The sequence below is a fragment of the Meleagris gallopavo genome, chromosome 17 (assembly GCF_000146605.3).
Source record: "Meleagris gallopavo isolate NT-WF06-2002-E0010 breed Aviagen turkey brand Nicholas breeding stock chromosome 17, Turkey_5.1, whole genome shotgun sequence".
Taxonomy (NCBI): Eukaryota; Metazoa; Chordata; class Aves; order Galliformes; family Phasianidae; genus Meleagris; species Meleagris gallopavo.
In genome coordinates, this window is record NC_015027.2 from 5,128,321 (window position 1) to 5,140,583 (window position 12,263).

A 12,263-nucleotide genomic window follows, 5' to 3' on the forward strand; every position below is an offset into this window, starting at 1 on the left:
GTGCGGGGGCGGGGCTTCGGCGTGAGGAGAGGCAGAGCGGTGGCGGGCGGGGGGCGCTCGGCCTCGAGGGTACGGAGCGGAGGGACCGCGGCGGGTGAGGGCGAGGGGGGATCGGGGCCTGGGGGGCTGCGGGCGGGGGTAGGGGAGGGAATGGGGCAGGGCTGGAGGCAGAGGGGCAATTACTGGGTGGCGAGAGGGGATACGGGACCTTGAGGGGACAGAGAGACGGGTTGCTGTGAGGGGGGTGCGGGGGTCCCGGGGAGGGCCCGGCAGCGAGGCGCTCTGTGTGGGGAGCGGGGCGGAGCCCGGGGCCGTGCCGGCACCCGGAGCCGTGCCGATGAGTTCAATACCTACCGGCTGACTTAATCCCGCTCCTCCGTGCGGGGGTTTGACAGAACGGAGGCTTGTGCTGTGCTATGGAAACAGCAGGTGACAGCTGAGCTGCTCTCGGCCCTGTTAGAGCTCCCTGTATGTTTCATTGCGGGCAGGCTTCTAATGAGGTTATGAAACGAGTTTGTGCCACAGCTAAGGCCCACCCGTCTGCTGAGGTAGCTGGGGCACCGTGCTCTCAGCTCGGGCTGTCTGAAGGCCCCCCACCTCAGCTGCACGATGACCTTCGTGTCCTCGCACTGCTGGCTCTGGCAGAAAGAAGAAATGAGCTTTTCTCCCTCGCTTCCATTTCTCCCAGGAAGCCCTGTCAAAGGGACGTGTGTATCCGTGATAACTTCCTTCCAGTTCTTGCATTTTAAGCTGTACTCTGAGGAGTTCAAGTAGCAAACTGCCAACAGAGCGTTTTACTATGGCCTGCTTCGCTTTAGCAGTAGGACAGAGATTAATTGGACAGCTGTCCAGCAGTTTCCTTCTGATAGAAATGAGTTTTTACACTTTATCAGTGTGAGATGTGCTGGTGTACTTACAAATAACAGAAGCTTAAATCCGTGAAAGTCAGCAGCGTGTCCTTGTAAGCCCTGTTAAGAATGGCTGTGCTTTGAAGGTATTGGGCTGCTGCAAGGCAACGAGGATTTATTCTCTGTATGACCACAGGCTGCTAGGATGACGTTTCTTAATGCTTCCTTTTGTTCTACAAACAATCATAAGGTTTTCCTGCAGTGTAGAGCATGGGATGGATTCACCAGGGCACAGGAGATGCTGAAGTAAGCACTGTAGAAAAACTGATTAATGTATGTGTTTCAAGTTCTTTTGTTCCTGATGAACAAATTGAAACTGGAAGCATGCTTAATGCTGCCATTCTTGTAAACTGCTGCTTTGGGTGCCGTGAGACCAACGCACAAGTGTTTTTTATATATGTACTTAGGATGTGGGAATTTGGTTTGTGCTTAATTGGTTAAAAAAAAAAAGTCAAGCAGTTGTAATGCTTTTTTGAATTAATGTTATGCAGTAATAATAAAACAAGCATAATGTGTGGGGGGAAAAAATTAAAAATGAGCATAGCTGGGGGCAAGGGAGAGAAGTTCTTCTTGGAATGCTGTGTGCCCTGGGGTGGTTTGACTGAAAGAACTGCCTCTTCAGTTAAATTCTGTTTCGCCAAACTACAAAGTGATTTTATTATTATTATTATTTTTTAATAGGAGAATGATATTTAATTTTTCATGTTTGCAGAGTATAATCATACTTGGATCTAAGATATGGAAAGTCATGACTCGGTGAATGCTGTGGAAGAGATCTCTTCATCTTCTGCAGACTCTGATGTCAAAAATACCCAAAGCTCTGTTTGTAACTTGAATTGTAACAGGTAATGATATGATGGAGGAATTCCTAACATATTTTTAATATTTTTGCTTTGTGTAGATAGTATGCTTGCTAGCATTGTTACCATGGTGGCATTGCAATATATTTCAGGTTTTTTACAATTGCAGATAAAATGCTTGATAAGAAGAAAAGCCTCATTAAAAGAAGACTTAAATCATCCTTAAAAACTTACTGACTTCTGTTGCCTCATGTCTCCTTGAGTGGAGGAGTGGGGAAACACTCTTGTCAAGTTAGAAGGGATTATTCTTTGTAAAGACCGTGTAGTACCTTATGTCATTTGTAGAATACAGTGGCTTAGAAAAAGGGAATTGTTTTTCTATTCATTGCCCAAGGTATTTCCACTGAATAAGGAGGGCAAATATGGAGTAGCTGCCCACCTGCCAGATCAGGAGAGGTTCTTCTTGACTTGCTCTAAGAACTGTACGTTGCTTACTGGTGCAGCTTCTCAAAACTAGGCTGTGGAGTTGAACTTTGTAACTCATCATTTCACAGCAGTTTGGCATTTTCTTGAAGAACGTTCTTCTGAACACAGCACTTTTATTTTTCAGCTTGATTAGGATCACAATGTAAATTAAGCATGTAATTTTTGATGGTTCTGTAGCATCGTCGTTGCTGCTGGACAGCTGGCACATAAATAATTGAAGTTTTCCTCGTGTTTCACTAGGAGCCCCTCAGCCAATCCCAGTGGAGTTTCTGGTTACTCAGGGAATACCAGGTCCTCGTTAGTTGCTGCTTCTGTTGAGCTGCTCTCCTCCTACATGCGAGATATCCAGCACAGTGGGAATGCTGAGTCTGAAACTGTGAAGGACTGTGAGGTACTTGTTAAGGCTTATTGAAAAAGAAATAAATGGATTAATGTATCTGCTCTGCATTTTGGAAGGTGGATCTAACGGTGGTATTGTTTAGCAGTAAGGGATAATATAAATGTTTATTCTTTAATGGGGCAGATCCAGTTATTATGCTGTGAACTAATCATACAGATGGATTTTGTTGTGATTTTTCTTATGTATGAGTGTTTTATAGTAACGGTACTCTGCTTTTTTCAGTATTAGGATACCTTTAAAACTGCAGCACTTCACACTGAAGTGATCCTGGAAATGAGTTGATTTTTTTCTTCTAAGAATGACACTGTTTCCCTTCTATCATTTATTCATTCAGTTTGTAAAGAAGTGTAGATTAGTTTTTCAGATTAGGAACAACACAAAAGTAGTAATTCATGTACAGTAAGCTCATTTGCTCAAGCCCTTTTTAAATGTTTTTCCCTCTTTTATTTTATATTTGATCATTATTTTTAGCCTCTGTAGGGAACATCAAGTTTCCACACCATGGACTTGTTCTTGCAGAATTTTTGAGCTTTCTGGCTGTGGTCCAATAAAATGTCTTCTGACAGATGCTTAATTTGGTGCTCTTTAACAGATCCGAGGCAAGAATGTAAACGTCTGTGTTCTGTTTCTTAGACTTCAACATTACAAAAACTGGGCTGTACTTTCTTGCTGCCTCTTTCTGCTTTTAAGTCATTGAACTTAAGTAGAATAACTCCTTTCTCTTATTAAGTTTTAAAAAAATCAAACTAAATGGTAGACACGTACTACCTTTCTGTGTAGAGGGATCTTCTTCTGTCTGTGGTGTGGCATTGCTGTCTCCTCTGACTGAGGCGATAGGGAACTGCATGGATTGTGGGGTACACAGCCCCAGTGCTGTTGTGAAAAGTTTGTATGATGTCCACCACAGAATTATAATATTGCAAAGCTGTTGTGTAGCTAGAATGAAAGGTGAGAGGTGCAACATGATCGTGCTTTAATTGTTTTACTTCGTGATTAAATAGGCAAGGTGGCTACAGCTGTTGAGACTGGTAGAGAAACAATGCCAGGAACAAATAGCTGCCCAGCAAGAACAGTTCCACCATCAAATCCAAGTAAGTAATGATTTATTCATGCGGATAGGTTAGGCTGAATGTCTCTTTTTCTTTCTTTCCCTACAGTATGGCCTCTGCCACTTCCCAGCCTTCCCCATGAGTGTGCTGGGCCTGTAATTCAGGCTGGTAGTGGAAGTGGATGTCTGGATTGCCAGTTTACAGGATGAATATTTGAGGTAGTTGTGGCTAATTAAAAATGTAACTGGTAGGAACCGTTTCAGCAGTGAAATTTCTTGGCTTATTTATCTGTCTTCACAAGCATATGGTTTCAGGTGCCCTCATGATAACTGGACTTTTTGGGCACAAGCTGTTTTTGGTAACTGTATCATTTGGAATCTTGAGGCAATACAATTTTCTTCTGATAAGAAAAGATAATTTCCTCATCTAGACAATGTAAAGCATAGGAAAAAGCACTTGCTGTGATAGCTGAGCATCTCTTTCACGTTTTAGTTCAACATTCTCCTTTCTGAGAATGAAAATTGACATACATGATGGTTCATGTTTTTTGCAGAAGCATAATTATCAATGAAGCCAGAAGGAATGTATATGTATGCATAAGAGACAGTATTCTGTAAATACAAAATACTTAATGTCTTCATCATTTTGGTTGCTGTTTTTCCCTCCCCTTATGCCCTCTGCACTAGTAGTAACCAACAGTTCCTGAAGTGAGTTAACAAGAGGTACTGTCCTTTTATCCTATCTCCTGTTTCTCCCCTTCTGCCTTTTTTTTTTTCCTCTCCCACTCTGTTGGTTTTGTCCCACCAGTGTTTCCTTACCCTGTATTTCTTTCCTCTGAATGTAGTGGTTTGATTCACCTGTTGCTTATGGTAGTCTTGATTAATCTGTTGTGTTGGCTTTGCTGTTTTTTGTCTTTATTAATAGGAAAGGATACCTCTGGAAGAGTTTTGATTTTGGTATCAGCAGGGGCTTAGCAGCTGTGTGAATTACCACACTAAATACAAAGATCAATGACCATAACTTAATTTCAGTTGTGTGATAAACTAGAGGGAGCTATTCCTAACAAACCAGTACGCAGGCGACCTAATAAAAAACAGGAAATTCAACACATTCTAATAAGATTAATAGACAAAATTAATAATCCTTAATGACAAACATTAAATGGCAGCAGAGAATCATCTTTTTTTTTTTCCTCAACAATTCTGTTCTTCCCTTTTTTTTTTTTCCTCCCTCCTCAACCTTTTTCAACAGAGTTAAATCACAGAATTAAGTCACAAATGGCTGCTGCACTTGTGACTGAAATCGCCAAAAACCTCCATTATGGCCGAAACTCCACTCCTGATTTTCTTTTTTTCATTGAAAGACTGAGCTGAAATTGAATTAATTGTAATGCAAGTCTGTCAAACATGCCAAGCTTCATTCAGACAAGCGTTACATGGAGTTTCTCTGAAACTAAGCCTTTTTTATTACGTTGGCAACTTCCAGGCCAAAGGACTCCTCCATGGGCACTGGCATGAAGGCTTTTTGTAGCCCTTGACAGAAATGTAGTTGTTTCAGTATAACTGCACAGCTGTAAAACAACAACACACGCACAGCCCTCATCTAAGACACTGAAATAATTCTGTGTAGGCATTGCACACTGAATAACCTGTTAGATCTCTTCAAGTGATCTCGTTGTAGGTTTGCTCCACTCTCAGATACCAAACCAATCAGTTACTTTGAAGCCGAGTTTTATGTAAATAATCTTACAGAGGTACGTTATTCCTATTAGTGTAACAGAGTAATGGTTTATACTTCCATTAAAGCATCCTTACAATCTTCAAAATTGTAAACCCAAATTATAAATTCTTGTAGAATTAAATTTAGCCTAAGACTTCATCCACTTCTCATGCTATACCCAGATATCTTGGATTTGTTTAGGTGGCTGATGGATAACTGATGTCCTAAAGGCATGCAGCCAATACCTGCATGCACTGTTTTTTGCTTTGAGAAATGACTGCTCGAAACTGTAATTCTCTGCTTGGAACTGGGAGTTGTTACCATTCACCTTTTACTTATGCACAGTATGCATTCTGTCTACTACATGCATGAGATCTCTACGCATTGAAAAATAGGGATTATTTTAAATAAGTACTCCAATTCTCTCACTAGTAACGTGAATTGAAATTACATCAAAATATAACTGTGACTTAGAGCACGATCTCAAGGGAATTTTCCCTTTTGTTTTTCTTTAGCTGATTCAGAATGAAATAAGGCAGTTAGTGAAATTGCAGACCAGCAGTTGGAGCACTGGCAAGAGCAGGAGTTTGCCTGGGAAGTCTACAGATGCCTTCTCGTCACTAGAAAGTCAAATGGGGATGCATTCTGAAGTCTCTGAAGGAAATGGATGCATTGTCAATCAGCTTAGATCTAATGAAATCGAACTGCATCCAAATGCCTCTGATCCTTATCAGGAATGTCTTGCAAACGATGCTTCCATGACCAGTGGGTACGGCACCCTGTCTGCCTCTGAGCTGAATGCTAGCAAATCTCATGATGTTATCAAGTGCACAGACTGCATGGAGAGCACTGCACAAGGACAGGGTGATGCAGCAGTATTGCAGAGTAATGCAGCTGTAGGCAGCATTCAACGTACAGGAGAACTTCTATTAAAACAAACAGAGGACTGTTCAGCAGGAAGGAATCGCGCTGTGGGTTTTCCTGCTGAATTTGAACATAAGGTGAATGAAGATCAGTGCAGGAAAAAAAACAGGTAAGTAGTAAACTTTCCAAGTCTCCTGATTTATTATACAGTCCCCATTGTTGGTAACTAGAAACACTTAAGAATTGAATGGAGCATCTTGATGGTAAGAAGAATTAGAAGAAAAATCTGCACAAAAATCCCCCAAGCCCTCTGCTTAGTAGTCCAATACATTTCCTTAGCTTGACATTTCTGGGTGATGCATATTTGCGTGTGTGATGCTTATCTGTTGTTGTCATGCTTGAGGAAAAATACAAAAGTCTGCTTCTTACTGTAAATACAAGCTGAGCTGCAGCTTGCATAGTGTTCTATCTATGCACTGGAATTTTAAGTGCTGATTTCTAACCTTACATGGCATTTTGCTGTTGTATCCAGACTTCTCTGCTAGTTTATATGCATGCATTGCAGTAGTAGTTTGTATCAGGCAACACTCAAAGGTGTGAGTTTTCCTACTGTGTGTCTTTTCCTGTTTGGTTGATTTATTTTTGGTTCGTCTGTTCTGCTCTGTCCAGTAGGTGAATAGATTGTTGCTGAGATCAGTTGCAGATGAAGTAGCTGGTCAGTAACACTGGTCAGTAACACTGTCCAAATACTCTCTGGTTGTGCAGAATTTAACAGTGTACTTTACTATCCCTGCTGGGCTGAGGTATAAAGCCAGTGGCCTCATATAAACATGGGCAATACCAGAGCTCTTACGGGCAGCACGTTGTCTGTGAATCCTTGATGGTATTTTGTGGAGGTAAAACTTCCTCGCTGTTGGAAGAATGGAGGCTGGTAAAGATGAACTTGTTTTGGTGGTATGCCTTGAAACTGATCCTGCTTTTAGAGGATTGGGTTTGGGGCTGTGTTATCTCAATGTACGACATAGGTGATAGTGCCATTGAGATGCATATTTTCTCCTTCCTTTCTATGGAAATTGATTCCTGGGGGGATTATTCCTCCATTACAGTGGGGAATATGTATTTATGGTATGTTTGTGTGTTGCTTGCCATCCAGTAAATCTTTAACATCGTGGGCACAAAAGTTGAAACAAAACCAACCAAAAAGAGTGAACACAGAAGAAGTGCAAGTGAGCTCTGTGCAAGGAGACGAGCAGGCAAAGAAATCACTGCTTGAGAATGTAAGTCTTTTTTTTTTTTTTTTTTTTTAATTTAGTGTTAGTTTTTAATCTTGTCACTCAGATATTTTCTGGGGGGGAGTTGTATGTTCTGATTCAGTATATGCTTTCATACTTAGTTTTAAGCACTTGAGTAGCACTGCTCCCATTCACGTCTGAAGTTCTTGTGAGCAGAATTTACTTCTTGGGTCATCCTATGCTTACTAACATTGTTATTTTGACTTATTTTATTCCTTGCCTTGATTTTGTCTTAGCTTGTCTTGCTGGCAGATGTTTCCTTACACTGATAGCAGTCACATTCCCAACTGAATCTTCAGATGGTGGTAACTTATGGTGCCCTCCAAACGAGAGGACTTCGAGTTTGTTGTATCCCTTTGCCTCTTCTCTATTTTTTTCTTTGTGTTCACAAATCTGATTATTTTTGGGATAGATGTTTAACCATATAAAACATTTCTGACCTTAAAAGATATGATACAGCATAATTGTCCAAACATTCATCATACATGTAACTGTGAAGTTCTGGGATTACTCAGAGGATATGAATCAGCACAGACTTTTCTCTTTATGCTATTTTTAAGGAAATAATTCCTGAAACTGTGAATGGCTCCATCTACAAGAGAATAGGAGAACTAGAAAATATGAATCATTTACTCAAGGCAGGGTCTCTTTTTGTTCCTGTGGTCACTTTTGAGGGTGATCCAGAATGGGTGAGAGTAGCTGTTTAGATTTGCTCTTTTTTCATCTGCTTCAATTGTCAGTGGAAATATGGTGTTCCTCTAAAGGGATATTTCAAACCAAGAGTCTAATTACTGCTGTGGATTGTCTCTTTTCTTCTCTCAGCTTCAGGAGGGTGCCTGAGGAAATTAGTGCCAGAAACTCAGATCTTGAATAAGCCTCTATCTTTTTGTTCCTTTGAAGGGAAAGCAATTGAATTCTTACATTTTCCTTTTTCCCTCCTTAGGCAAAGGAGAATACCTAAATAAAAACATTAAAAGGGACAAAATAGCCTTGAGGTGAAAATCTACTTCATGGAAAATGATGAAAAGCTCTAGGCTTACGTTTTTTTTTTTTTTTTAATCTACTTAATTTCATTAGCTCAGTGGTTACTGTCCTACTTTAGTTCTCTGAGCTGTACGAATTTGCCAAGCTGTGTGTCTTCTAAGCAGCTGTGATGGAACAAAAAGCCCTGGGTAGGGTAGAAAAGAGCAGTGTGAGATGAGATGAGTGTTTCAAAGCAAGGTGCCGTTAGTCAGTTGCTCTTGTATCAGCACATAATGGCAACGATGTTTCTTCCTTGGACTACTGAGAAGGAGAATTGTAGCAAATTTTTTTCCACCTATTGCTCCCAACTTTGTCAGAATTGCTTCTATGATTGGGGAGATTGCTTAGCAAGTTTGGAGTGAAGAGCAGGAGAATATGCACTATCTTAGGGGGGATGTAGTATCTTGTTTATCTATGATGATAGGCAATATTTACCTCCTGACCTGTGGTAGGTGGAGTCATAACAGCTGACTGTAAGAAATTCCAGTCTTAGGGTGTGGAAAGAGTAACACTTCATTGATAAGCCATTCCTCAGTGTGCCTCTTAAGGAGCAGGGAGGTCTAGATGTGTTCTTGTGTAACACTTCAACTCAGGAATGCTCCCAAGTGGCCTGTCATGGGAATTAGAAAATGTCAGTATTATTTAATTACATGGCTTAGCTTGGTTCCCCTTTTGGTGGAAATTGCCCGGCATACAAATTGTATAGATTAGGGTCATGATGCATAATTAAATGTAATCTCATTTTTAAAATGATCTGACAACATTTACATCCATTTTTTTTATGGTTACACCCTTTTTTCTTTTTTCCTTACTGTGCAGTTTCTGTTATAAACTTTTTTTCCTTTTTAATTTTAGACAGACTCTACCAATGCTGCTTTGCCACCTTACACTTTTTACCTCAATCAGCCATCTGAAAGCCCGAATTCTATCGTGTCTGAAGCTTCAGGTATACTCAATATCTTGTACTTGAAATTCCTTTTCTCTCGAATTCTTTGTTTTTAGAACTCTCACTGGAGCACACCTCCAATAATTACAGGGAGCCAAGGGATGTCTGAGCCCTGAGAAGCTGATATCTTTTAGTGTGAGATCATTCTGCTGCTCTTAGCCTTGTTTCAAACTTTGTGTTGCTGCTGGCAGATCTGGGACATTTCTTCAAATTCCTCAGTGTTCCAAGGCTGAGTTTTGTATTTAACATGGTTTTGTAACATAACTGCTGTTAAAGTCGTGGTGGGAGATGAAATGACCTTTTAAGATATTAATATCATTTGTTTAGCAATCACAGGAATGCATGATAATAGAAGCAGAATTTCTGTAAGCCAGGGGCGTGATTCCATGATTCCATAGCTGTGTGAATAAACACATCTCTCAGTCCTGGTAGTCTGTCTCTTTGCATACTGTGGAGTGTGGCTGAGCATCAAACAGAAGAGTTGGTAACATCAAATTTCTGTCTAGGATTATTCTTTGGGCAATGTAAGGCTTAAGTGCTATGCAGGAACTGTTAGAAATATGGCAGTTTGTGGTAAATGAGGATAAAACTTAAACACTTAGGAGAATATCCATGTATTTTCATGTATTTTCACAAATCTATACCTTAGGTTAGTGATGCTGTGTGATGTAATACTGATTATGTATATTGCTTCTGCTTTGGTTTGAAAGTTTTTTAACTTCTGCTAACAAATACTTCATAAAATCATTAAGCAATGGATGCAAATAACGAGTACATCATTCTTGTTAGCTGGCAGGGTAACATCCTACTAATGTTTTTTGGGATTCCTGATCTGAGACTTTGAAATTTGTAATTGTTTTCCCCAATGATTCTTTTCATCAGGACTTTCATACTGGAAACTAGATGTGAAGGAGATGTATCACTCTTTACCAGAGAACTTCAGAAGCGAGTTTGCTGATGTTTTCTCCACTAAAGTATCACCAGACCAGGTGAACTTTGCATGTTTTAGGAGTTGTCTTACATTTGTTTGTCATCTTTGCTCATTGCTTCAGTGGAATCGGCCCTCCTGAAGTTTTCTGTGAAGCCCCCTTTGTTTTCCCTCTGTCTCATGTTCTGTTCCTTCATTATTCATCAAAAAGAAGTGGTGTAAGGGACAAAGAGACTGCCTAGTATATTAAAGGCATATTCACCTCGTTAAAAACACTTGCTCAAATTAGGTGCTGTGGACAGAGTCTGTCCCCATTCTGAGCTGTTTCGTTAGCCCCTATGCCCCCTTCCCTCCCCCCCCCCCAGAGGTTACTTACCTCACTGGGGATAGAGGATTGTGTTCAGAAAGACTGATGTATACATTTTGCCTGTTTAAGTTGTCTTCTGCTGATGAAATGAAGCCATCATCACTGAAGGATATTTATCATAAAAGACAAAGGGAAAACAATCAGCTGCCAGAGATGAATTTTATGCCTTCTTCTCAGACAAGTCACCCACCAGAGGTAAAGTTATTATCTATGTTTCATATCTCAGTTTGAAGATAGGTTATGGCTGTTTTCCCATTAATTGGCACCTGCTGCCACCTCCAGTGTTATGCTGGAACAGCAATTTTTGCAGCTGTGTGATGAACGAGATTGGGAAGTGATCCAGCTGAGAAGAACCTCTAAGAATACTCTGGATGAACAAGCTCCTTTGCAGCACAACCTTGAAGATGGTGCAAGGGCACACGTGGAACTGCAGCTGCAGAAGCAGGGTTTTCTTACTGTTACCTACAAGACAAGTTCCTTCTACCCATAAAACTAAATAGGCATAGCCTGTAAAACTGTTCTTTAAGAAATCTATTTCTATACCCACTTCCAGGATACAGTTTTCAATCTTTGCTTGCGTGTGTGGGTGTCTTGTCTATGTAATCCATGAAGCAATTTTAGTAACTGTATATAAAGTTATTGTTTCAACCTGCAAACAGACATCCTAATTCTTTTTTATATAGAACTGAAGTCTCGAAGTTTTCTGGACAGCTACAGATGCTAGATGTGTCTTTTATTGCTATTGGAAACTCAGAAACAAGATGCAGACTTCTGAGTGTGTATGCCATCTTCTAAGCTGTTACACATCTCCTCTGCAGTTGCTTGTCAATATCAAATAATTGTAGTAATATTCAGTATAATTCCTGCAGTACATTACATGGATGAGTAATGCCTTCAGAGTAACTCCATTTGCAAGAACAGAAGTTAAAATGTGTGGGTTTTTTTTTAGCATTATAACTTATTTCCTAGATCTTGACATTGGACCCAACCCTGCATATGAAACCAGGTCAACAGAATCCAGGACATTGTTTTTCAATATTCCTGAAGAGAGTACTCCTTTTTCTCCAGACTCTATGGCAGATCCTGGATTTTCAAGTCACTGTGACACAGACTCATTTTCACAGACAAGCAGTTTGTCTCAGTTTGATGATTCTCCAAAACATCCTGCCAGCAGCAGAGCTGTGCATTTGGACTTCTGGAAAAATCATCCAATCCAAAATGAAGACAAGGCCAGCTCTCCCTTTCCAGTGACATATGCTGATGCTAACAGTGATATTTTAGTAAACACTGAGGAGGAAGAAACACTGACTCTGACTCCATCCTCTGTTACTCAGTGTGGTGACAGGAGTTTACCAGACCACGGTCTTTCAGTGACATCTGCTGAAGATCCTGTGATAATGTCAAAGTAAGTTCTTGTTTTAATTGTTTTTGCTTTTTAAAAAGTAGAGTTCAAAGCTTAGAAAATAGCTGTGCATTGCTAC

At 40.4% G+C, this 12,263-nt stretch overlaps 1 protein-coding gene across 1 annotated transcript in view; it reads left to right on the plus strand.

The window, feature by feature from the left end:
* The first annotated feature begins 870 nt into the window (after positions 1-870).
* Positions 871-12,263, plus strand: part of MPHOSPH9 (M-phase phosphoprotein 9) — a 24,726-nt gene continuing 13,333 nt past the window's right edge. Inside the window, 11 exon segments of the mRNA XM_031555963.1 lie at positions 871-1,154; positions 1,621-1,753; positions 2,435-2,585; positions 3,596-3,685; positions 5,878-6,395; positions 7,380-7,503; positions 9,397-9,487; positions 10,370-10,476; positions 10,852-10,977; positions 11,752-11,803; positions 11,806-12,187. Coding sequence (XP_031411823.1) covers positions 1,647-1,753; positions 2,435-2,585; positions 3,596-3,685; positions 5,878-6,395; positions 7,380-7,503; positions 9,397-9,487; positions 10,370-10,476; positions 10,852-10,977; positions 11,752-11,803; positions 11,806-12,187 — 1,748 coding nt within the window. The 5' untranslated portion in view covers positions 871-1,154; positions 1,621-1,646.